Source organism: Xyrauchen texanus, chromosome 9, assembly GCF_025860055.1.
Source record: "Xyrauchen texanus isolate HMW12.3.18 chromosome 9, RBS_HiC_50CHRs, whole genome shotgun sequence".
Taxonomy (NCBI): domain Eukaryota; kingdom Metazoa; phylum Chordata; class Actinopteri; order Cypriniformes; family Catostomidae; genus Xyrauchen; species Xyrauchen texanus.
This window is the reverse complement of record NC_068284.1, coordinates 29,248,260-29,275,898: the sequence shown is the minus strand read 5'-3', so window position 1 is coordinate 29,275,898 and position 27,639 is coordinate 29,248,260. Positions and strand designations below refer to the sequence as shown.

The 27,639-nt window shown below is 40.6% G+C and overlaps 2 protein-coding genes across 2 annotated transcripts in view; both read right to left on the bottom strand.

Moving 5' to 3' along the window:
* LOC127648676 (voltage-dependent L-type calcium channel subunit beta-3-like) overlaps positions 1-27,639 on the bottom strand; it is an 86,785-nt gene that overhangs the window by 10,242 nt on the left and 48,904 nt on the right. The window lies entirely within an intron of this gene.
* LOC127648677 (uncharacterized) lies at positions 12,851-17,392 on the bottom strand. Its single transcript, XM_052133397.1, has 6 exons — positions 17,136-17,392; positions 16,077-16,150; positions 13,732-13,933; positions 13,316-13,624; positions 12,963-13,219; positions 12,851-12,879 (listed from the first exon to the last, which is right to left on the bottom strand). The coding sequence occupies exons 3-5, from the start codon at positions 13,931-13,933 to the stop codon at positions 13,089-13,091; spliced, it is 642 nt and encodes a 213-aa protein (XP_051989357.1). The 5' UTR covers positions 16,077-16,150; positions 17,136-17,392; the 3' UTR covers positions 12,851-12,879; positions 12,963-13,088.

Sequence of the window (27,639 nt, the reverse complement as noted above, 5' to 3'; positions counted from 1 at the left end):
TGAAGAAAAAAAAAGACTGAAAAGAATTATATATTATATATATTTATTGATTGAATTAATTGAAATTTCTGCCTCTAGGTATTCACACACTTGGTTAATTCTACTCTCTTTCATGAGTTTATTTTTATCAGCTCAGATGAGCATGTTGTTCATTTTACATCACTGACACACAATATGTGGACATTTACTAGTGTATGCAATACATGGATATTTACTATGTCTTTGTTTAACCTATTATTACAGTAAAGGAAAATGTAAATATTTCAGTGTTACGTATGTGACAAATGTAATCCTTTGTGAGCAGATACTTTTTAATCACTAACAGCGTGTTTCAGGTGAGAATATTATAGATAGAGGTATACATGAAATATTAATGTATCACGTATGGGTAAGAATCTTTGTAAATCTGTATTGTGGCAGTTTGTATGACGAAGGGATTCTGAGACAGAAACACTGTTGAGTTCAGCATGTGCTGCATTGCCCCAGGCAAGTTACTAATAATAGCTTTTATGCATTTACCTTCAAACCAATTGGTAAGCATGAATTAATTCTTGAAAAGCTCAATATCATTCTAGTGAAGGGTAATACAGTCTTATGGCAACTATATGAATCTTGAGGATAGTGCAGATTTGGATATGTATGATGAGACTGAGTGAGATCATTGTGATTCAGTGTGCACTGTGAAATCTGTAAAGCCATATAATATAACTTGCCCTCAAAATTCTGTAAAACGTGCAAGGATATTTAATTTGGAGTGCAATATGTAACCCTTAAATAAGGCACGTGTGCTACCATGTGATCATATTTGATTCTTCCATGTGTATTTACATTAGCATTTGTGCTAAAACACTTAAACAAATGCATATGGTTCGTCCAATGTAATTGTCTGTCCATGTCAAATAAATAAATAAAAAATAAATAAATAATAAAAAAAATCCTTTTAACATGCAGTTAAAAGGATGGTGTGGTGTGGAATTAAGTGTTGACAAACGGGATTTTATGATAAGCACCTCAATATGCTTGGATTACAATGTAAAGAGACATCTGTACAAAATATGTCTGACAAATTAATAAATTTAATGTGTAAATGTACACACAATATAGTGGGAATGCAATTACTTTACATTTTTTAATTTATATATATATATATATATATATATATATATATATATATATATACACCTCACATTGAAATAAGTATTCAGACCCCTTGCTATGACACTTGAAATTAAGCTCAGGTGCATCCCATTTCTCTGGATCAATTTTGAGATTTTTCTACACTTTGATTGGAGTCCAACTCTGGCAAATTCAATTGATTGGACATGATTTGGAAAGGCACACACCTGTCTATATAAGGTCTCACAGCTGAAAATGCATATCATAGCAAAAACCAAGCCATGAGGTCAAAGGAGACAGGATTGTGATGAGGCACAGATTTGGGGATGGCTACAAAACAAATTTGGCTACATTGAAGGTTCCTAAGAGCACTCGCCTTCATAATTCTTAAATGAAAGAAGTTTGGAACAACCAGGACTCTTCCTAGAGCTGGCCGCCTGGCCAAACTGAGCAATCAGGGGAGAAGGGCCTTAGTAAGAGAGGTGGCCAATAACCTGATGGTCACTCTGGTTGAGCTCCAGAGATCATGTGTGGAGATGACTCTGGTCTTATAAAATGAAGACGCAACTGTTTGGCATCAATTTCAAGCATCATGTCTTAAGAAAACCAGGCACCGCTCATCACCTGCACAATACCATTCCAATGGTGACGCATGATGGTGGTATGCTGTGGGGGTGTTTTTCAGCGGCAGGGACTGGGGGACTGGTCAAGGATGAAGGAAAGATTAACGCAGATATATACAGAGATATCCTTAAAGAAAACCTGGTCCAGAGCGCTCAGGACCTCAGACTGGGATGAAGATTCAGCTTCCAACAGGACAATGACCCTAAGCACACAGCCAAGACAATGCAAGAGTGGCTTAGCGACAACTCTATGAATGTCCTTGATAGGCCCAGCCAGAGCCCTGACTTGAGAGCAATCAAACATCTCTGGAGGGACCTGAAAATGGGTGTTAACCAACGGTCCCCATCCAACCTGACAGAACTTGAGAGGATCTGCAGAGAAGAATGGCAGAAAATCCCCAAATCCAGGTGTGCAAAGCTTGTTGCACCATACCCAAAAATAGTTGAGGCTGTAATCGCTGCCAAAGGTGCTTTAACCAAGTACTGAGTTAAGGGTCTTAATACTTATGTCAATGTGATATTTAAGTTTTGACGTTTTAATACATTTGCAAAGTAATAAAAAAACAGTTTTTTGCTTTGTCATTATGGGGTATGGAGTATAGATTGATGTAAAATTTATATTAGGTTATATTATTATTTTTTATTTTTTTTTACCTCAAAATATATATTTGGCCTTTTGTATATAAAAAACATAAAATTGTATCCATATTTAAAAATCATGTCACAATCAAAGTGCAAAAAATGATAAATTATTATTTCATTTTAATTACATGCATTTATTATGTCATAATTTGGTATTTAATTTAAAGCAAAGTCAAATGTCAGCACAATGGCAGTCTAGCTGTTAATAGCTTGGTCTGTGGGAGATGGTAGACTTAACAAGGACATTATGCTTTCTGCTCAGTGCCTTAATTAAAAAGACTGTAGGGAGGTAATTTATACGCTCAGGGAATTTAATTCCATGTTTTTAAAGTGAACAGAAAAAATGGACACTGTGAAGAGCTATTGGTACAACACCAAGCATTTGTTGCTCGTTCAAAGCTTGCTACTTCAGGTAGTTGTTATCAAGTTTTGGACTTTCTTAACAAATAGAAAAAAAATATATGCAATAATTAATTGTGCTGTTTAAGGCAAGCATCATAATGATTATTGCTCACACTAAGGGATAGGGATTTGAACAAACCCCTGAGTATTTAATTTTGGCTTGTAACTCATACTGAACTGTTTGTGCATATGGACTTGAATGATACTTTAAATCACGTGGCTTACTGAGAAAAGGTGTGCTATATTTATCTATGTAATCAGCCTTTAAAATGTTGTCTAACCGACTATAAAATGGTGATAAAATTACCTAGACTTACATTAAAGGAGGGATCTAAGCCAAATCTAAAGACACAAATATCATAGACCCATGGAAGTGGGCTCTTTTGTCTTAGGCCAGAAAGCAACCACAGTGCAACCACTTGGCAATGCCCTAGCAACCACCCAGAACACTATCTGGCAACTACCTACAACACCCTAGAGTTGCAGCACAAGTTTAGTACAGATACACACCTCACTTTTTTTCAGAATATGTAAAACTCTAGTTGTAGCTATTGCTTCTCAGTCAAATGCAGGGCAATGCTTTTGTAGAGCTCAAGATTTAACACTTATGTGATCATTTAGTAATTAGCTAACGTGTCACTTTGACAGAGGAAAAATAACCCTACAACCTTTATGGTGACATCTAAGGCCTTGATATATTTAGTCCTTGTGGCCAACCATGTCATAGGCAGGTGGAAATGGGGTTGGAGTTGCAATCTACCTTAGCCTTCTCCAGCTGGACTTGGGCATTCTTCTCCTTCTCCTCAGTGGTCCCTGAGTCTTGACGGTCCGTTGAACCCTGCAACAGTTCAAAATAAGAGACCTGGCATTATTATATCACCTAGACTCACTCTTTTTCACAAGAACTGTCTCTCCATGCTGTCTCAAGCTCATTAGAATCACAGACTCACTGTATTGACTCAAGACAACAAGCACTTAACTGTGCTCATTTTGTCAAAACTAACACTCAAGAAAATGTGACATGAATCAAAATTAGTTGAAAATAGGCTTTCAATTACTAAATTAATTCTTGAACTTAGTGTGCAGATTCCATTTTGGTTTTGACTTATCCAACATACTTGATTAATCCTACTTATTTTTGGCACAGAACAAGTTTATTTTTATAAGATCAAATGAATATGTTGATCATTTTACATTATCACAATAGTGTATACAATATCTGTATATTTGTCAAAATTATATGTCTTTGACAAAACTACTGTTCTGTATGAGAAAGTGTAAATGTTTTAGTGTGTTATGTAAAATATAAATGTAACATTTTTAGTAGTGAAAATACATTATTTAAAGGTCCTATATCTGTTAAATAGGAGCACTATGTGTATTTTCATGTGACATGATATCATGTCAGTGTCATCAGTGTTTTCCCTATATGCATTCATCAGCGATGCTTTCTGCAATCCACGCAGTAGTGATTTTTCATTCGTGAATTAATAGACTAATTAATTAGTCTTTCTGAACGGATCTTTTAAGTTAACAAATTGTCCTTGTTCACCCCGATACACTGACTCATATTACTCTTTCACTGACGTCTCTCACTTTCAAAGCCAATGAGCTCTAGTTTGAAGTGTGAGACTGCTTTGGTGGCTTTAAATGCCTGTATGACTGACTATATAGCATGTGTCAATGGCATTCCAGTGTGGGCTGTGTGAAGGAACATATCATTGGTTTGACCCACTGAACGAATATAACCCTTCACTGAACGAGAGAGGATCAGGATCTAGGAGGTATGTCTTACAGTGCTGTGAAAATGTATTTGTATCCTGATTTCTTCTACTGTATTTTTGTGTATATCAGAATGAGCTTTATCAGAAGCTCATTCTGATATAAACAGAATCAGATATCACATATATCACTGTGGAGTGGAGGGGGCCCGGTCCACAATCGGCCTGATGAGGCGCGCGAGGGATAAAGGCGGCCGGTGACGATGATTCGAGAGAGAGAGAATTACGGGCATGTCCGTCATGTGTGTGTGTTTATGTTTATGTGTTTGTGCTTTTGGTTTAAGTTTGCATTAAATTATGATTTATGTTGACAAGCTGGTTCTTGCCTCCTTGCCTTTACTTAACAGTGTTACATTGGTGCCGAAAGCCCGGGAAGGAGGAGGGATGCCCGTTGCAGAGTCCTCGACACTGCCGTCCACCAAGGGGAGTGCCGCTGCCATCTGCCGGGTGACGGAGTAGCCCGAGCGCCCGTCCGCGGGGCAAGTGGGGACTGGATACCCCGACCGCCTGGAGCGAGGGAGCCGCTGCCGGGGGCGGAGGAGTGCCCTGCCGTCCCCAGAGACGTGGAGGGGTCGAGGAAGACCGCCGTCCACGAGGGGAGGAGGGAAGAAACTCTCCGACCGCCCGGAGCGGTAGGGCCGCTGCCAGGGGCGAAGGAGTGTCCCCATTTGCTGCCAGAAAAGCGGAGGAGCGTTCTGCCCGCTGGGAGTCGAAGGTTTGACTCCGGTTCGCCCGGGGTTGGAGCGGCTGTTGTCTGCCTGAGTGTGGAGGAGTGTTCGAGGACCATGCAACGGTACATCAGAGAACCGGTGAGTGAGCTTTTTCACTCTCTCCCTCTTTCGCACCGTGTTGTCCTTCTGGTGCCTTTCGGCAAACTCCAGGCAGCTGTCATGTGCCTTTTACTCAGGGATGATCAGTGGAAACAGGATGCACCTGAGCAAAATTTTTAGTGTCATGGCAAAGGCTGTGAATACTTATGTACATGTGATTTGTTTTCTGTTTTTAATTTTTAATAAATTTGCAAAGATTTCAAACAAACTTCTTTCACGTTGTCATTATGGGTTATTGTTTGTAGAATTTTTAGGAAAATAATGAATCAGTTTTGGAATAAGGCTGTAACAACAAAATGTGTAAAAAGTGAAGCGCTGTGGATACTTTCCAGATGCACTGTAACCTCTGTTAATTGATGAAGGGAACAAGACATTGTGTCCCTCTTGCCAACCGCTGAAATGGCCTGGTCTTTGGATCGGCTCCTCAATGAGAAACCTGAGTGTGTGTTTGCGAACGGCACTCCTTTTATACCCGTATGTCCGGGGGAGTGGCATGCAAATCACACACGCCAATTCTCATTGGCCTTTTCTCAAAGATGAGAGATGTCTGGGCTCCCAAGGGTGACCCCTAGTGTCAACTCATCAACACAATGTCTCGTTTCCTCCATCAGGGAACGGAGGTTACATCAGTAACCATGACGTTTTTTCACATGGGTGATATAGGTGTTGGATAACTTTTTTGCTTCAATAAAAAAAATATATGTATATTTGAAAACTGTAAAACTTTGTGTTTACTCAGGTTGCCTTTGTTTTAAGTTATATCTCTGTAAAGGATTAAATGGAAAGGAGGAGGTGAGAACCGGCTTGACAATATAAATCATATTTTAATGAAAAACGTAAATATAATACACAAACACACACACATGACGGTCAGCTGCCCATAAACGTTCTCTCGCTCTCTCTCACACCACCTTCCGCAGTCAGCCTTTATCCCTCTCAAAGGCTTAATTAGCCTTATAAGGGACTGGGTGTGTAAAATCATGACCTGGCCCTGCTCTCCACCCTGTCACAATCTCGTTTGAAGATCTAAAACAATTTACAATGAAAAATACACAAAAATAGAAGAAATCAGGAAGGGGCAAATATTTATTCACAGCACTATACATTAACTTAGGACATTTTGTTCAACAAGGAGAGAAAGTGGCTGGATGAATTATGAGTAAAAGTGACTGATGACATCAGGGCATTATTGATTCACTTACAATTATTTTTAGGCTAATATTGACTTTTTGTATATTTATGCACAGCACTTAAAACAAACTATAGCTATGTTTTGTAAACCCACCCCTAACAGACTTTCTGAAAAAACTCTAGTCCTGTGTTGGAGATGAAAAGGACAACATCCCCCTGGAAACTGTCCACACTATTCCACACATTCTCCCCATCAGCATCTTACTGCTGGAAGTAAGCATTCCTCCCAACCTCAGACATCAGGAGGTCCGCCTTCTAACAATGCCATGTCTGTCACAATTCCCTCAAAATCATTCACCGGGTCTGAACACTTCACTGCTTCTAACTAATTTGTTTCCATACCTCAACAGTTGTTCCCATTAGTATTGGATCCTGGAAGGGAAAGGCCATATTAGATACGGGGCAAATGATACTCTCCTTCATGAGAGCCTGTGGAAGGAGCTCGCTCCACATGATGAACTCCATCCCTGGTCCTTGGGTCCACTCTATTTGGCCAATGGTGAGGCCGAAGTACCTTTAGGATGGACTAATATACAGATAACCCTTCACAACAAAGATTTCACCATACGTGCTGCCATTCTCACCTCCAAAGCACTGGCTTATTTTGCAGTCCTAGGTTTGGACTTCCTCTTTTCCAGTGGTCTACAGATAAATGTAGCTGACAGGAAATACTCATTCAAGTCAACCCCCGATGAAGAGTATCCTTTTCAACCAGGCCAGGCTAGCATTCCGGCATTGAAAAGGAGACCACACACCAAAAGTCCAAACCAATCACTTTCTCTACTCAGTTCCCTTCCTCCATCACAGTTCTCACAAGTATCACAGCCAATAGATAGCATGGATGACCAAACCTTAATAGAGGCCGCAGTTAACAAGGGTGTTAACATCATCAAACTGATGTTTTCACTTGAAGGAAAACATCAGTTACTTCCCCTCCTAGAATCCAACTGTAAAATAGCTCAAGGTTGGGCAAGGAGGAGGCGAGAACCGGCTTGTCAATATAAATGATAATTTAATGAAAACTTAAACCAAAACACATAAACAAACACACACGACGGACATGCCCATAATTCTCTCTCTGTCGAACCATCGTCACCGGCCGCCTTTATCCCTCGCGCGCCTCATCAGGCCGATTGGGGACCGGGCGCGCGATATTCTGAACGGCCGCGCCCCCCCCTCCGCTCCACACTCCTCCCGGCGTTATCTCAGGCCGGGGTGCCACCGGCATGACGTACACCCCCCCCCTATCCCTGGGGCGGGGTGTATCTTGCGTCCCGCGTGGTCATCCCGCCTTCCTCACCCTGGGAGGAGAGGAGGGAGAAAAAAAAAACAAACAACAAAATAGGCGAGGAAAAGGCCAACACGGTGCGAAAGGGAGAGAGAGAGGAGAGAGAGAAAACTCACTCACCGGTTCTCCGATGTACCGTCAGCGTGGTCCTCGAACACTCCTCCACACTCAGGTGGGCGACAGCCGCTCCAACCCCGGGCAAACCGGTGACACCTTCGACCCCCAGCGGGCAGAGCAGCGCCTCCGCTTTTCTGGCGGCAAATGGGGACACTCCTCCGCCCCTGGCAGCGGCTCTACCGCTCGGGCGGTCGGAGAGATTATTCCCTCCTCCCTCGCGGACGGCGGTCTCCCTCGACCCCTCCGGCGTCTCGAGGACGGCAGGGCACTCCTCCGCCCCGGCAGCGGCTCCCTCGCTCCAGGCAGTCGGGTTATCCAGTCCCCATTTGCCCCGCGGACGACGGCCGTTCCCCGCATCCAGGCGGTCGGGCTACTCCGTCACCCGGAAGATGGCAGCGGCGCTCCCCAGGGTGGACGGCAGTGTCGAGGACTCTGCGACGGGCATCCCTCCTCCTTCCCGGCTTTCGGCACCAATGTAAAATAGCTCAAGGATGGGCAAGGAGGAGGCGATAACCGGCTTGTCAATATAAATGATAATTTAATGAAAACTTAAACCAAAACACATAAACAAACACACACGACGGACATGCCCATAATTCTCTCTCTGTCGAACCATCGTCACCGGCCGCCTTTATCCCTCGCGCGCCTCATCAGGCCGATTGGGGACCGGGCGCGCGATATTCTGATCGGCCGCGCCCCCCCCTCCGCTCCACACCAACCCACAAGTCTGTACCCTCCATCTTGGAAGAACGACTGTTCTTCAGCACTGCCTCTATACCACGCATCCAGTACCTATTAATCAACGCCCATATCGGTTAACACCTGAATAACTGGTCTCTCACGACAGTTTGTTTAAGGAAATGTTGAAAAATGGTATAGTAGAACCATCTCACTCTGCTTGGGCCTCACCTGTTGTTCTGGTCCCAAAAAAGGATGGAAGCCTAAGATTCTGCGTAGACTACCGTAAGCTTAATGCCATCACAGAGAGGGATGCGTATCCTCTACTGACCATCACAGAGATCCTAGAATCCCTCTCCGGAGCAGTCATCTTTTCCACCATTGACTTGAACAGTGGTTACTGGCAGGTAACTGTGGACCCAGAGAGTAAGCCTAAGACTGCCTTCATCACTTCCTCAGGGCTGTACCAGTTTAATGTTATGCCTTTTTGGTTTGAAAAATGCTGCCTCAACATTTCAGAGATTGATGGAGACTTTTTTGGGAGAGCTACAGGGACAAATATGCTTTGTATATATTGATGATGTCATCATATACTCACCATCCTTGACCCAACATTTCCACGTCCTCTCCCGTTTACAAACCGCAGGCTTGACCATAAATCTTAAAAAGAGTCAATTCTGTCTCCAGGAACTGACATTTCTTGGACATCTAGTAAACCTTAATGGCATTTCCGCAGACCCCAGCAAAGTGGAAGCCATACGTTCTTACCCTGTACCTACAAATATTAAAGAAGTTCAGCGCTTCCTCGGATTGGCGGAATGGTATCACAGGTTTGTACCCAGCTTCTCACAAATAGCTGAGCCCATCAATGCTTTGAAGAAAAGGGCGTGTATTTCAGTGGTCAGCTCCATGTCAGAAAGCTTTTGATCAACTGAAAGCCTGTCTCATTTCACCTCCCATCCTGGGTCATCCCGATCTACGTCTGCCATTTGTGGTGTATACTGACGCCAGCAACACCGGACTGGGTGCGGTTTTGACACAGCGGAGAAGCCAAGGTCTCAAAGAGGTTATCGCCTATGCCAGTAGAACATTAAGTAAAACAGAAATCAATTACTCCGTGACTGAAAAAGAATGTCTTGCTGTAGTTTGGGCACTGGAAAGGTGGTAACATTACCTTAAACCTACATTATTCACCATTGTTACCAACCATTCAGCTTTGCAGTGGGTAATGAGTTCCACAAAGACTACCAGTCGTCTTATCCAATGGGCTCTCCGCCTACAAAAATTGTACTTTGTGGTCGAGTACCGCAAAGGAAAGCTCAATGTGGCACCGGACGCTCTTTCTCGGATGCACTCCAGACCGGGATGTAGCCTGTTCTCAACCCAAAAGGAGGATCCAGAACTTCCCTTTTCAGCTGTTGTCATCTGGGAAGAACAGCACAAAGATGCAGAGATCACAATAATATTTCTAACATTAGCAGAAGATAACTCATTGGAGGATCAATATGAGGTAATCGAGGATAAACTATATCACACAACACACCTGCCCAGTGGTCAAGTCCATTACAGGGTATATGTTCCTCTGAGCCTCATCCCAAATATTCTGCAACAGTACCATTCACATCCTCCCAGATAGCAATAAGTCGGCGGTCCGCCGGCGGCGCGCCGGCGGCAGTAGAAGCGGCAGAATGGCGAGATCGCAAACACGTTCGACGGCGGTCCGCCGGCGGCAGCCGCTTTTTAAAAGCGGCAGCCGCCTTCCTACCGCCTTCGTTCCGCGGACGGCCCGCTGGCCAGCCGCCGCTCCGCCGCCGTTATATCGAAGGCGGACCGCCGGAGGCAAACCGCTTTTCGAGCGATCTGCCGCCGCTTATTGTATATATATATATTTATTTATAGCATGCAGTTTATCAAGAATAATGATTGATCAAAGCAGACATATTTCCATTTGCCGTTTTTATTCCACATTTCAAATTACAGTAACTGTCATTGAAACAATATGTCAGATCACTGAAATATAAATAACAGAAAAATACAAACATATATACACCCAAAGAAAATGCAGGTTTCCAATTAAATTTTGGTAAAAACAAGCAAAAAAAAAAACACTTTTGTAAAAAAACACTATTGTAACACTTACAACAATTGTAAATAATATAAAGAGGTCAGCTCTGGGATGAAAAGAATTACCAGTAAACATAAGCAATGAGGATATTTGGTACCAAATAAAGTGCAGGATATCAAATAAATTGAGGTATAACATCATATTTACAAGTCATTTCTAACAATAGGATAAGTGGTAATAATTTAGAGTAAAGCTCTGGAGTATAATATGCCATTATAACTGCAATGCTGACCTGTGGCACAAGGATTTACAAGCTATATTTAACAATAGAATAACAGTTAAGCACACTGATGGAATGAAAGTAGAATTTTTGGTACTAGTGAAAGTGCAATATCAAAAGGTATGAAATAGTATAACCAAGCTATTTTTAATAGAATAACAGTTAAGCACACTGATGGAATGAAAGTAGAATTAACTGGTACTAGTTAAAAGTGCAATATCAAATATCAGAGGTATGAAATAGGATTTACAAACTATAATAGAATCGATTAAGCACTGACGGAATGAAATAAGCCAATACTAAAGTCACGGTAAGTAGAATATTTGCTACCAGATAATGTGCAAATATCAAGTATTAGATGTATAATCTAGGATTTATAAGCTATATTTAAAAATAGAATAGTTAAGCACTGTAACAATGAAATAAGCAGCAAATTGTATATTAAATAATTGAGATCTTTGGTATCAAAGAATGTGCAGGATAATGTAAAGTTTTACATTCAACTTAAACATGACAATAAGTGGGAACAAATGCAATTAACAGCAGAAAATCTGGCTGTTGAGAACACAGTCAATCACAATGTCTGGAGTGGTTGGGGTCTGGTTTTCCTCGACCTCCACAATGAGGCAGTGCAAATTGGCACATCTTCAGTGATTCCTCGTGCGCCTGTATAAAAAGACAAACCATCCCATATTCATCCAAGGAGCTGCCCTGAAGGCAGGGTCATGAGAGGAAAAAAAAAAACATCCCATATTCATCCAAGGAGCTGCCCTGAAGGCAGGGTCACGAGATGGGGAAAAATAAAAAATAAAAATAAAAAAAAACAGCAATTTCTAGTGAAGAGTGTGGATTGAGTGAGTTTAGTCTGACACTTTTAGCAGGGGTGTCGGTAGCCAGCCTAGGTTTGAGGGGTCGGCTGTGGGTCCCTCTCAGCTGTGCGGCGCCTTTTTCCACCTTCACGGTCAGCTGCTCCTTTCAGGTAACGCGTAACGTTAACCTGGATCGCCTCATCAGTGGCATCCTGGGTTGCCGAAGTTCTTCCGGATGGCTCCTGTAGAAAATAAAGATCTGTCATTCCATTTGATTGGCATAAGGTCATACACATCTACTTAAATATAAAAAAATATCCAACTTACTTTGAACAATGGTCTTCAGGAACATGTCTCTAAAACATGCTTTTTCCCTGCACCAGTCCAGGTTGTGTTAATGGAAAGGCGATTAGAGAAGATACTCTCAAGCATTCGCCACACAGTTGTCTTGAGGTCCCTCCCACACTTGATTGCCAAAAACCGAAGCTGAAAAAAAAAAAAAGGGTTACAAATTACATTTCTCTGAAGCTTCTCATAAATTTAAAATGTGACCGGCTGTGGATTCAGACTGTAGAATATGCAGTGTACAATCTTAATTTTAGATAACCCTATGGCGTTATAAACGAAATCAGCACACTTACAAATCGTTGCTGGAGCTCTTTATCCTGCCTCAGACTGCTGTCAAGCAACGCTAAATCGTCCTGGGTGTCTAGTGGGAGTAACAGATCCCCTGGCAGGGATAACCCTCCAACGGACACACCGGCACTAAAATGTTGCAGCATAGTGTCCATTTTGATGTCCATGCTTCGCACAACATCGCCAAACTCTCCAAGACGCCGCAGAATTAGGGTCTGATCTGCACCTACAGGGGTCCCCAGAATAAAAGAATAAAGTAGTCAGTCCTGGTCCTTCAACTACTAAACTATGACATTTATATCTAGGTCTACTAGATGTACAGGTTCATAAGTTGTACCTGATTGCCCAGTGCGAGCAAACGTCTTTAACATTGTCCCAACTTGCTTCACCTGCTCCTGAAGTGATCCGCTGTCATCCGAAGCTACAAAATGAAAGGCATATGGTAATTTTGGACCTACATCACACACAAAAAAGTTAAATTTAAGAAAGAGTGCATGTTCTCACCTGCTGGTGCATTGCTTTCCCTCAGGGCTTGGTTCTCATCCCTCAGGGCTTGGTTCTCATCCCTCAGGGCTTGGTTCTCATCCCTCAGGGCTTGGTTCTCATTCTGGAGTCTCTGGAAATCTACGTTTAAAAAAATACAACAACTAAAGGCACTTTTTTCAATACTGTTAAAACACTGGACACTAAGACATAGGCCTTAGACATAGGCCTCTTGGCTCTGTGAAGTGGAGTCTGGATTACTGGGGAGAAACCTGGTTCTGAGAAAGAGGAAACTGACATTTTAAAATCTAACAAAGTGTATAGTTTATTGGCAGGATCACAAATCAAACTTCACAGCACTACATTTTACATACCAGCTCTGAAATCTACAGATGGCTCAACATTTTCCTGGTTTTCTGGAATCGATGCAACCTCTGGAGCATCGGGCAGCACTGAAACCTTGTTACTGGGAACAAGGTTTTCAAAGCTCAAAAGAGGTTGCTGAAACGACAGCACTGCTGGTGCATCTGGAAGACAAGACTCCTCTTCATCAGAAGAGGCCTGGGGTCTGTACTTGGAAGTTAAGCTTCTCTTTCGCTTTCCCTTCTTGTCATCATCCGTCGTTTCAACGCTGGAACCTGTTTGGAAGCGCACCAAATATCTCATTGCCTCTTGCCAAGATTCTAGAGCAGGGAATAATGAATGAAAGTCAGTTATCCACCATAAACAGACAAAGAAATTACACAGATGAAATGCAGGAATATCAAATGCACAAGTCAGACCCATTTACCTGCTCCCTTCATAAACTTAAAATGATGTTTCTCCCAGGTGCTGTGTGGAGACGTACAGCGGATGGCTAAATTGTTTCCCTTGTCTTTTTTGCGGAGGTCAAATGGGGGCCAATAGCACATGTCATTGCTGAGCCACACTTGCGGAACCACTGCAAATGGCAGATCATCCTCGTTGATAAATTGAACAATGGCAAACAGCATCTAAAATAGAAGAAAGATAGCATAAAGTATACATTTTGATTAATTTTCAGAAGAAAAAAAAACAATAACATTCAAAATGCTCACCCCTTCAAAAAAAACAAAAAAAAAAACAAGTGTCATTTTTACAAGTGGATCAACGGAAAACCAGCCTTTCCATCCGGGCAAGGAAGAAGATAATATTTCTTCTGAACATTTGCTATATGGGAAAAGCGGAGTGTATCTGATAGGCCAGATAAATGAAAAATGCCCAGCTTGGAAGATTCCACAGGGTAAGTAAATAAATCGACCATGTTCGGAACCTCTTGTAGATGACCAAAGTGTTGTCCATTTCATCAACGACTACATTCTCTATAACAACTATGTCCTTATTTTCCAACAGGACACAGTTGTTTCCCTCTGAACGTTTCACAACAAAGTCTTGAAAGTAATACTCCTCATACTGCTTTTTCACAGAAAGACCATTGAGGAGTGGTCCATGGTTGTGCTCCCTCAAGGGCCTTGTTTTGGAGATGTTTGTTCTTCTGTGCTGACTTCTCTCCGACAATCGGTGAACAACCTGCTCCAGTGGTTGTGTAGGTTTGCGCAACAGTTTCTTCAGGCGTCCAAGGAAGTTTTCAAATGGGAAGCATGAGATGTTATCAAGAACACCATACTTTTTTGCATCTTGCCAGAGGTGCACCAATCCATGCATGTTGTATGTCACATGTTCCTTTCCATAAAGCTTGCTGCAGTGATCAACAAAGAGAACCAATATTCCGTGTGCATAGTCTGCGAGGTCAGCACACAGGGATACATTCAGTAGGATGGTGATGCCAACTGAAAGCAGCATGAAGTTGTTGTACACTTGAGTTGGTACAAGGCCTTTTAAGCTGACTGGTCCAGTGTACAAGAGGAACTGCCTGAATTCTGTAGCTTTCCAACGATCAACATCTTCCATGGATCGTTGCTTCCTGTTGAACTCGCCGACGGAACATGAGGTGTGAAGGTCAGGAGTACTCTGGAGAGCTCTTTTACCATGCTGGGCGAAAATCTTGTCAGCCGCCGTCCCTTTAGCCAAAGATGCAACAACTTTCTTGTCACTCCAAGGCATACCAGATGCATATAATCCAGTGGGAACTGGGTGACCAAACCAACAGACAACAATGCCAGTGGCGTTTCTCCACACTGATGACTGTCATCAGAAAGTTCATCACGGACTGCATTGTCTAATCTCAGAGTAGCATCTGTTTGTGGAAAGGTCATCCTGTTCTCGTAGTGGACCCCTTTTGAACACACTTGTCACACCCATAATATCCACTGTGACCTTTGACATTTCTAACAAGTGCACGAGCAGGGGCGTCACAGATGAACGTTGATATTTTGAAAGGAAGTGATCTCCCTTCAAACAGAACTCCTTCCGTTTCAAGTCGCTGTGCCTCTCCTACAAAAGGATTCAAAAAGTGAAGGCTGCTTGGCTTCTTCTTCCCATAATAGAGACCAATGACAAACGGAAGTTTGTTTTGCTGGACATTACCCACGTATTGCTCAATTAAACCAAGAACTGGCCAGAACTGGGCATTTGAGCTTTTGAAAAGTGGAAGTCCATCAACATTAACTTGCATTGAAACTGACGTCAACTTCTGCAATTCGGGAGACACTAACAACTGCGATAGTATCCCACTTTCAATTCCAGAGTGATGGTATACACCACCTGAGAGTTCGGTTGTTTTAACACAAGTCACTGTTTTCAGAAGGGTTCTTGGGTCTTTAGGAAGGGTTGGATGATCCTTGGACAAAATGGTTAAAAGCTTACCAAGTGCCACATGGGGATCATGTTGTCAATAGCCCACCCTGCCAATTGTGTCCTTAGGCAATCCCCTTCCTCTTCACTATCTTCCGTGCTTGAGGAAAACATTTCAGAAGGTCCATATACCTCATCATCAGTTATTTCCTGTGCTTCAGGGATTACAGTTTGTCCATGGCTTATTGTAGCCATTCCATGTTGATGTTCATTAACAGGAGGATTTACTTGGTCAAAGTCGGGAATAACAGCAAGTAGAGCATTGTTTGCAGCTTCAATTTCCTGTTTGTCCCTCTCAACTCCTTTCAATATTCTTCTCCTTTTGGCCCAGTAACTAGACATTGTGACTAATGATGCATTTACCTTTAAAGCAAAAAGAATTGTCCAACAGTAGGTCTCTTGGGTGAAGATGACAGGTTATGCTCTGGTCAACGTATCTGCAAGAAAATGTTAACAAAACCACATTGTTAACGTTTTAGGAATATAGCTATGCAGTGGGGAGAAATCCTAGAAGTACAGAAGCAACACAGCACGTGTTAGCTAACACTTTCTAGCCACTGTATCTACGTTATGAACTGAACTAGCAGCATACTTGTTCGGACAAACATCATTATAATTTACACAATCTATATACCTCATTGTTTTGTTAAAAAAAGCACAAGCTATACTTAATCTTTGGCTAACTACTGTATGTAGCAAATAACATTGTAATGTTACTAGTAATATCGCTTAACCTCAGTGTGTACTGTAAGGAAAGCAACACAGCACGTGTTAGCTAACACTTTCTAGCCACTCTAGCTACATTGTGAACTGAACTAGCAGCCTAATTCTTCGGACAAACATCATTATAATTTACACAATCTATATACCTCATTGTTTTGTTAAAAAAAACACAAGCGATACTTAATCTTTCTAGATGTAAAGCTTTGGCTAACTACTGTATGTTGAAATGTTATTTGCTACATGTAATGTTACTAGCAACATTGCTTAACCTCAGTGTGTACTGTAGGAAAGCAACACCGCACGTGTTAGCCAACACTTTCTAACCACTATAGCTACATTGTGAACTGAACTAGCAGCATTCTTGTTCGACAAATATAATCATTTACACAACCTATATACACATCATGGTTTTGTTAGAAAAAAAAACACACAAGTTATACTTAGTCTTTCTAGATGTAAAGCTTTGGCTAACTACTGTATGTAGTTAATAACATTTCTACATGTAATGTTACTAGCAACATTGCTTAACCTCAGTGTGTACTGTAAGGAGGGCAAAACAGCACGTGTTAGCTAACACTTTCTAGCCACTCTAGCTACTGGACTAGCAGCATACTGCAAGAACAATGGTGACTAACTTAGATATTTTAAAAACAATGTAAACATAATATTGCGTTACACAAAAAGGAAACATGTACTTACTTAAACGATGGTAGTCGATGACTTTGCTAACTGTAGGCTGTTGAAACTAGTACTGAGTCTGACTGTAACTCGTGATTGAATGGCAAACTGAACCGAATGTGCTCTAGTCATATTGTTACGGGAGGGGCCTGCCTCGGTGGGTCCAGTGCGTCATCGAGCCACCGTTTTAGCCCCGCCCAAAAGAATCCTGAACACAGCACTGGTGCAAAACTGTTTAACGGTTTAACTACACAATTCAGTACTTCACAGTCCACAGTGTAATGTGTTTTAGCAATAAATTTTTACCATGTATAGTGTGTTTGGATTATTTAATTTTTATTGCCTTTACAGGGACTTTCACACTTTCTTAAACATTAGTACAGGTCGTAATTGCAAATGAATCCCTTACCTGTAAAAGGTAAAATAACAAAAAAAAAAATCGAGGTTGGAAAAAATTACAGACAAACGAAATTTCGGCGCAACTGTGAAACCAGGGGAGAAAGCTTTTTCATTGAGTTTATCCTTCACGTCAAAACGGGGACAGATGTCTTTCACTGTTCACTGATAGTCAGGCATTGGTGAAAAGTCTAACTTCATCAATTTATTCTGCTAAATTTTTCATACCCTGTATTAAATATCTATTTTTAAACCTAATCAGAATCAGAAAGATATTTATTGCCAAGTAAGTTTTACAAAAAGGAATTATTCTTGGTTTATTGGTGCATGTCTCAATGTGCATCAATCAAAGAAATATAAACAATTTTCACCTAAGTGCATAAATAATTCAATATATTTTACATATATTACTGTATAATCGCTTCAGAGTTTCAAAGTAATTTAAATGTCATTTCCTAAACCTTACCTTATCATGGAATCAAGAGTCAAGAATCTGTTATAAACCCTAATGGCTTTGGAGCAAAAATAATAATAGCCAAATGGCTGGTCGATTTTGAGAGTCAAGCTGTGACTGTATTTCAAAGCGGCTTGCCGCCGGCCGGTCGATTGCCGCCGGTCGCGGTCGAATTGCCGCCGGCCGGCATGGTCGAATTGCCGCGAGGCAACCGCCAGAGAAATGACGCGGGCGGCCCGCCGTCTGACCGCCGGTGGCATCTCGCAAGAAATGGGCGTGACGAATTCGGCGGCAAACGCTGGATCACCGCCAGTGGGACGCACCTATAGCCGACAGCTTGGGGACAGCGGCAAAAAGAAGCCGTGCGGACATTTTTTGCTATCTGGGCTTTAAGTGGTCATGTAGGAATCTTCAAGACGTACAAGAGGTTGCACAATGTCGCCTTCTGGCCTGGAATGTGGATGGATGTGAAACAGCATGTTAAAAGGTGCAGTGTGAAATGCCAGACGCATAAAAGTGAGAACCAAAAACCTGCTGGGAAGATCCAACAAGTCACCACCTCTCATCCAAACGAAATGCTAGGAGTAGACATCATGGGTCCTCTGCCCTGCAGCACTCATGAAATGAATACCTCCTAGTTTTTGTGGATTATTTCTCATGATGGGTTTAAATGTTCCCCATGTGGAAGGCCAATGCCCAGACCGTTGCATCACTTTTCCGGAAAGAGATTCTTACCTGGTGGGGTGTTCCTGATTTCATTTTGTCAGATCGAGGTACTCAGTTCATTTCGGCTGTGTTCCAAGAGATCTGTGCAAAATGGAGGGTCACTCAGAAAATGACTACGGCATATCACACACAAATCAACATGACGGAATGAGTAAACCGCACCATAAAACAAATGATCTCTGTATATGTAGATGACAACCACAAAAAGTGGGACCAATACCTTCCTGAACTGAGGTTTGCGATCAATTCAGCAGTACAGGAGACCATTGGAATGTCCCCAGCCGAGCTCCAGTTGGGAAGGAAACTACAAGGACCCATGGATAAATTCATACAGGGCCAGAATCTCTCTCCCACCGTTCCCTCCTATGAAATTGTCGAGCATATAACCCCATTGCAATCAAGAGCAAAAGAGTGGTGCAGATAAGCCCAGATAAGACAACTTAGGAGTTATAACAAAAAACGAAAAGAGTGTAACTTCAAAGAAAAAGACCCAATCCAGTGCACTTCACCACTTCAGTGCCAAACTAGCAACCAAATGGAAGGATCCTTACCAAGTGATAATGCAGTTGGGCCCACTGAACTATCGGGTAGCACTAGAGGCAACTGGAGAAGATGTCCGCACTGTCCATGTATGCAACTTGAAACCGTGTTTTCTCACTGCCGAAGAGTTGGAATCCCGGGAAAAGCAGAAACTAATTGAAATCTTCTACGAATCCTCCGAAGATGAAGATTTTCAGGGTTTTGAGTAACCCTGTCCTCTAACAACCTGGGGTTGTTTTCTCCAGGGGGGGGGGAGAGTGTGGCGGAGCTCGAAAAAACAAAACAAACAAGCTTTTGTTGTTGCCGCCCCTCAGATAAAATCGGAACGTAATTGACGGATGTGAGGTAATGGTGTGTGTGTATATATAAGGTGAAGTCCTCAAATGAAGGGTGTTGGGATGTAAGAAGGAGAAAGAGTGCAAAGCGAATACCTGAGTGAAGAAAGACGCCGCCTCATCAGCTGAGCGCACGCTGTGTTTAGGGCTGTGATTTCAGGAGTGTTCCGAGGAATTGTGCTCGAGTTTCGAATTCCAGTGCAGAGCGTGGGTGAACTCAAGAGCTGAATGAGTTTCAGTACAGATATCTTCATTTCCCTGGTAATCTTTACATACAATTCCCCGATCAAAGCTGTTTCCCCGAGTTATCAAGAGTAGCGGTTCGGCTGTATGGCTTGCTTCACATACACCCCCACACACAAACAGCGCCACTTCCGCAACACATTCATTCATGCACCTCGTCAATAGTTGCTTGAGTATATGAATTTCCTTTTTTTTTTTTTTTTTTTTTTATTGTTTTACAATTTAACATTGTTGTATTTTTCCCTTTATTTTTTGCTATGGTTGTTCAATGAGATCTGGACTCTTGAATCTGCCAATTTAAATGCGGGATTGGAGCAGATCCTCTGCCATATCTCTATTTATATTTACTTATTTATTTTGTTGGTTTTTTTGTTTCCCCTTTCGTTTGAGTCAAGGTGTAAAAAGGTAACTGTAATAGGCTGATTTTTGTTTTGTTTTGAAAACATGAACTTGAAACCTCTTTTTCTCTTGTCTTATTATTTTATGTAGGTGTAGAGAGCCAAAAGGTTAAAGTAAAAAGATAATTTATTGTGTATGTAGCTGGTGGCTTTTAGAGCTTATCTGTGGCATAATTTTGTATTTTGACAGGCTTACTCCTGTCTGGCACCGAAAAACTGTATTTAGATTGAATTATTTAATTACTGATTTCAATTGTGTTTCCTGGGAGCTGCCACCGTTACAACACACACACACACACACACGCACACACACACACACACACACACACACACACACACACACACACACACACACACACACACACACACACACACACACACACACACACACTCACAGTATATATCATTATATAGATAATATAATATAGAATATATATTTTAAATATCTGGGGCATTTCACTTTGGTAGCACTTTCGCAACAAGCAATTGTTAATTTCCGACACTGTCACAGTAATATTAAAACTCATTTTGATGGAATATGAGACCATGCACTTTTCTTACAAGTTTGTAATGGCATAGTTATAAATGAACTCCCAGAAGCTGGCATAATGCAGAGCTGATTTGCAGGTACGGGCTCTGGATCACAGCCTCAATCTTAGATGGATCCAAGTCTTCATGTAGTGTCCTAAAGAGCAGTATAGGGAAAAGGAAAAATGTTAATTACATATTCTTGGCCTGGGATGGCATTACCTGATCCAGTGGTGTAGTCAGGTGGCAAGCCTGTGGTGTTAGTGGCCTGTACCCTTTGCCACTTTTTAGGACCTACACTTAAATCACTCCACTGGCACAGTCCACTCTCAAAGTGACATGGACATATTCTTTCTTCCAAAAGCAGTTTTGAGGAGGCAGAACCATTAAACTTACTGCATGTTTCTTCATCTTCCCCTAGGGGCAGTCTAAGATAGAATAACACTGGGCATCAGCTTCAATGCATTTTACACCATCAGACAGCCAGCAGTGAAACTCATTCTCCTGAATTTGACTAAGAAACAATGTAACTGAATTAACAGAGAAAAGCTTGTTTCAAAAGAGTAAAGAGCAGCATAAAAGAGAGAATGGAAAATGGAGAGTATGTCTCAGTCATTATTCACATTCATTGCATCTTTTAGTGCTGTTACTCCCTAAAATTCTACCTTACATTTTGTGTTCCATGGAAGAAAGCAAATCATATGGGTTTGAAACAACACACAGGTGAATAATTGATGACAGAACTGTCATTTTTGTCACAACTAAACCATTAGGATAAAAAAAAATAATAATTAATTTGAAAGGATTAAAAAATCTAAAGGACATATATTAAAATGTCAGTCTGACCTTACTCTAAACCGAGGAGGAGAAGGTGACCTCTGCTCTATTCCAGTGGAAGCTTTGTGTGACAGCACTGTCCCAAGTTATACTGTCATCATCTACATTATGAAGTATCCTTAGTCTGACAACTATTCTGGCAGCAGTGATGTTACCTTCACAATAGTGGTGGTTACCTCACCTGCAAGAACAGAACAGAAACTTGAAAAAATAAGGTTTCATTCTCGCGAGTGTGTTGTGCATGATACATTATTTATGTGGCATAAGTATTGTATGACTACATAATAACTCACTGCAATGAGAGCTGAGCAGCAGAGTTCTGGAGATCTTTGCTGTTTGAATCTTGCTCAGCTCATGTGCTGGAGTAATGTAATGACCTGGAATATGCCACACCCATTTCTTTAAAAAGGAGATTACTCTGTCTAATTATGATATAGAAGTCATGCCAAACATACTGACCCCAGACACAGTAATCACAACACACATGTGATTATGTGATGTATAATATGTTAAATGGTATACCATAGGGATTGGACGATATGGTTATCTCACGATTCGGTTCAATGTACGATATACTGTAAGGTTCACAATTCTATATAATCTACATTTTATATTATAACACCCTAAATTACAAAAATATTACAGACAATGTTTTATTTTCTGAAATTGTTTTTTGAGTTTAAATAATAAGAGTTGCTCATATACCTTTCTCTATAGGAAAATGTCACAAAAAATAAGCTTCCAAATATAGAGGGGTTCATTCAAGCTGATCAGGTGCAGAACAAGCAATAGAAGTGAACTTGAACCTGAAAAAAGTATGTCAAAGTATTTATTTTATTCTTTAATCATTTGATTAAAAAAGCTAAAAGAGGTTACTGTCACTTTAAGAGTTCAACTAGCGTAAATATGAATCTCTTGGTTTCTTTAGCATAGAGATGCACAAACAAAGACGATGACCTTTGATTTGGCCCACTTTGAAATATATGACAAGAATAAAAAAATTATAATAAAAAAGAATATATATATTATTGACATGGCTTTTCATTGCATTAATTTAGCAGATTGCAGAATAATGTTTTTTTGTATAATGAAATTATAATGGAGGGGAACCAGGGCATCTTTAAGATTTTAATATAAAACAGTTTGCAGAGCCTGAAATTCGGTGCGGGATTGCTGCTATTACGCACAATTTTAATAATTCCTGCAATTTCCATGTTCATAATGCAGGAAATTCATGCACACTTTTATACACTTTACAGTGAAGCTACAAATTAGTCTCTCTATTAGTAATCCATACAGGTGAACAAATCAAATCATAAACTTGTTTTGTATCAAACTGTAATTCCAGAACCTGCGCAAATAAATCCACTCTGTCTCTCCCTCTCGTGCAGCTGACCTTAAATGTTCTGGCCACCATTCACTTGCATTGTATGGACCTACACTGCTAGGATATTCTTCTAAACATCTTTGTGTTCAGCAGAAGAAAGAAATTCATACACATCACAGATGGAATGAGGGTGAGTAAATGATGAGAGAATTTTCATTTTTGGGTGAACTATCCCTTTAAATTGAAAGACATATTTCACCAAAAATTTTAATTCTATTATCATTTACTCACCCTCATTTTGTTCCAAACCTGTATGACGTTCTTCCATAAAAACCAAAAGATGTCAGTCAGAATGTGGCAGAGCCGAACTATGCACTGTCCCTTTAAGAATCCACCACCACCACCACCAACTAAAATGGCTGCTTGTTAGGGTACCAGGTGTTTTTTTTTTTTTTATTGCAATATAACAAGAACAAAAATAATTTACATACAAGAGTACATATAACCATACATGTCCCAATAGTATCCAGCTGCAGACCACGCAGCACCACCAGTTTCAGAACCCCAGAGCCAGAACCTGAAGTGAGGGGCGGAGCTTACGTACTAAACCGAGTAGCGCCACCTAACGTTTTGGAGCGTAGTTTGCTTTTATTATAAACGAAACATCATACTTTATACGTATGTTATAATGGTACATTAAGGTACAGTACAATAAGCATTTTAAAACATTGATCTTGTGTAATATAATTGTATATAGTTATCCGTTTCTTTGTATTATGAGAGTTACTTCCTGATCATGATGGTGAAAAATAATGCTTGAAACTTATGGGCATTTTATATAAAATATACTTTATTTCACAAGAACATGTGCAGCATGCATTTTTCTTTATGTAAAATAAAACATGTCAAAAAACTAAAAAGAGAGAAAATTCAGCATCATTTTAAAAGAAACAATAAAAATATATACAACAAATGACCAATTCACCCCTAGGCCCATTTTATCATGACAATCCTGTATAAATTAAACTTAAAATGTATCAAATGAGGAATTCACTGTCAGGCCCATTTTGTCCTTACATTCTTGCTAAAATAACTCCATGTCATCCCTGAACACAAAATGAAATAGAAAGGGCTCTCTGGAAGCTTCTGACTGTTCCAGGAGATTGTTGCGGGACTTTTCCTTGTCGTCTTCATTCATTCGAATGAAAACAGGCTCTTCCACTGGACCCCTGAGCAGATGGCTGTTGGAATGGAGCAAACACTTTAACACCTTCACAAGATGTCTTCAAAACATCACCGCAAGGCCCATTTACAACATGCAAAAATGTATCGAACCATCCGTAGAATTGTTTTTTAATACAATAAAGTATGACAACATATTCAAGCTTCAATAAGATGATAAAGTTATGCACAAATTAAATATTTAGCAGATAAACGCCGAACTTAATATATGCGATAATTTTTCACCACATGATGTCAAAAACGTTAGACAACGTTACACAACTCACCATGCTCTCCGCCATGCTTGTCTTATTGTCAGTAACTCCGCCCCTCACTTCAGGTTCTGGCGCTGGGGTTCTGAAACTGGTGGTGCTGCGGGTCTGCAGCTGGATATATCTCGATTTAACTGGGTAAACACCATGGAAAATTTTATATGAAACCTCTTTCACTTTATTTGTGATGCAATACTTATGAGGCGTCATCCAAATTTTACTCCAATCAAAACGTCTTTTAAAATGAGAATTCCAATGAGTTGTAACAGCAAGTATATTTTTTGATTGAAGAAGAGAATGCAAGAAAATATTATTACATCCAGAACTTGTGAAATACTTGCCCTGCAGCTTGATACAAGCAGTAAATTCTTCAACTGTTTGTAAAGAATAATTATTATTACATTCTAATAGCCTCAAAATTTCCTTGGGGATGGCATGTAAAACCAAAAAATATTGGATAGGATCAACTGAAAATATATAAATATGAACAAATTCAAGATAATTGTATAAAACACCATCTTTTTTGATCAACTGTTTAACCCAAATATTTCCCTTTTCAAACCAATTCTCAAAAAAATATTGATTTGTTTCTAATCCTTATGTATCTATTATTCCAAATGGTACATTTATGAGGGGAAAATTATGACTATACATAAGAGTCCATGAATTGCTTGTTTGTGGAAACTTGTACCAGGTCATCAATATAGGCAATCTATAAAGGTAACCAGGAAGATGGTTGTGGAATAAAAAAGAAGAAGAAAAAAGGAAACCAGAGGACAAAACAGATGACAAGAGATAAAAGAAACAAGAGAGATTTGAGACTGGAGTGAGCTGAAGTTTTGGTGGGCCAAGCTGTGAAAGGAGAAATAAAGTTTGCTGCATTGTACTGTGATGTGGATAAGGAACGTGATTGGAGAAGAGAGGAGACAACAAAGGGACTAATTTGACAAGTGCTCATCAAGAGTGAGGCTTGGATTTTTCATCACCGTTGTATGCACTTCTTGAGTTAAAGTGGAGTGGCAGGAGTTCTTTTGATCTTCAAGCGCCGAAGAGCTCCATGGTCAAGGTGTGACGGTAAACATTTAAGGTCTAAAGTGGAAGCGCCAGGTGTGTCCTTCATTCTTCTGACCTAACTTTATTCCTGTTTGTCAGACTCTCACTCTGCGTCCTTCTTGCCCACAGTCGCCGTTCAGGTACACTGCAAACTCTTCATGACCCAGCGTGCACCTTTCACAAACACTCCTACTGCCTTAAATCTCTCACCTACACACACACACACACACACACACACACACACACACACATTTGAATTATTGTTGTTACATTTGTTCTGTTGGGATTTATGTATTTATTTCTGGTATTTTGTTTGAGTCTTTGACTCCTTGCCTTTTGTTTACTGTTTTCTTTGTTATTTAAATACACTTATGCTTTGATATACTATTTTGTTATTGTCAGAGATCAACCAAGCTTGATTCCATCCACCACACAACGATCACTTTCTCCGGATTACTAATCACACACACCTGTTCACCATCAGCAGCCTCATCAACAAGCACTATAAAACACTCACATAACCCCAGTTCAGCGTCAAGCCTCCAACAGGAACAGACCTTTCACCAGTGTCGTCTGAGCCGCTGATGTATCCTGATTACTAGACGTAACGTATCCTCACCTGCGAATCTCTAACCTCTGTGTCCTCGTTCTGTTGTCTCCAGGACTCCTGTTCGAATTGCCCATTGCCAGTGATACTGTATTCTTCCAATCCTCCAGTGAGTTCTCCGAACCTGCTTGCTAGTGACTGCATCGGTAAGAGAGAAGACTAGTATCAATGAATTGTGACTTGGTATCTACATTCCTGAAGAGAGTGTGTTTACCTGCTGCCCGTCCTGCACCGAGTGATCTTCACCGTATCTGCACTTGAACTCACTAAATACTCACCTAGCACTCTTGCCACCTTGAATAAAGCTGTGTTTGGATTCACTTACCTCTGTCTCCTTGCCTATATCCTGACAGTTATTGTTTTATTGCATGTAATTGGTGGCTTTTAGAGCTATCTGGGGCAATGTATTAATTTTGAATTGTGGCATTTAAAATGAATTAAAATTTAGTACATGGACTTAAATCGTTACAAGAATGTTAGCCTTAGTCACCATTCACTTGTATTGCATCTTTTTTCCATACAACGAAAGTAAATGGTGACTGAGGTTATAATTCTGCCTAACATATATATATATATATATTTTTTTTTTTTTTTACACAGAAGAAAATCATACAGGTTTGGAACAATACGAGTAAATGATGACACTTTTGGGGGGGCAGCAGTACGAAAAATGCAACATTACAAAGTTTCACTTGCATCAGAATAATAGTGTCCAAGACAGATTAGATTGCAACAAGGGGATGTATATATCACCTATATTATCAAACATTTTATCTTTTCAAATTCATATTAAAGTGCACTCAATCTCTGAACTCATTTAAATATTTTCTTCTTATAGAAGATCCCCAAGACCCCACTACTTTGGCTTTGTCTCTGGGCCCCGATGTCCCAGTCCTTGCCCAGTTTTGAAGAGACTGTTTAGGATTTTTGTCTTTTAAAAAGTACTTTTGCTGTTAAGTTGAAAATGTATATTCATATGTCACTTCATAGCCATACTGACACCATGCTAATTATTGTCCAGACCTTTGCTGGGACGGATATATTTAAAGTGAAAAAAAGAACCCTGCTTTACATTGCAATTCATGGGGTCCATTTAACAGCCCTTCCATGAGCAAAATCCTCATGGCCTTCTTAAAATCTATGCCTACATGCATAACATTTTCTGGGAAAGCAAAATGCTGAGTCCCCTAACTTTTTGACCGGATGTGCAGGAACACTAGTACAAGGCATATACGTACGCAAAAGGGAGCATCCATATCATGATTGTGTGCATTTTACAATATTTTACTGGCATTGTTGTATATGCTGACAGGGCAGAAGTATTGCTGGAAAGAGGCATGTGTCACTGTAAATGTGTATATGGTACATGATTCAGGAGGTGACAATGATTATATTTGTGACTGTCTGGATGTTATCTGTTGAATTATTTGTATAGTACTAAAATAATCACTGCTCACTCTGTAATTACTCCATATAAAATGATCAATTTGGAGTATATAAAATTTAGAATCTGGAATAGCTGTTTGTGTCATTATAGTACAGACACTATTTACTGATTTTGCAACATGCAGACGAAATGTTTCAAAGC

What these genes read in the sequence shown, in the direction of transcription:
- LOC127648677 (XM_052133397.1), bottom strand. Translation starts at nt 13,933, where the DNA reads ATGCTGTTTGCCATTGTTCAATTTATCAACGAGGATGATCTGCCATTT. An exon ending in TAAGTTTATGAAGGGAGCAG is followed by an intron (nt 13,625 to 13,731) that starts GTAAATGGGTCT and finishes TCCCTGCTCTAG; the next exon opens with AATCTTGGCAAGAGGCAATG. An exon ending in ATCTGTAGATTTCAGAGCTG is followed by an intron (nt 13,220 to 13,315) that starts GTATGTAAAATG and finishes CCTCTTTCTCAG; the next exon opens with AACCAGGTTTCTCCCCAGTA.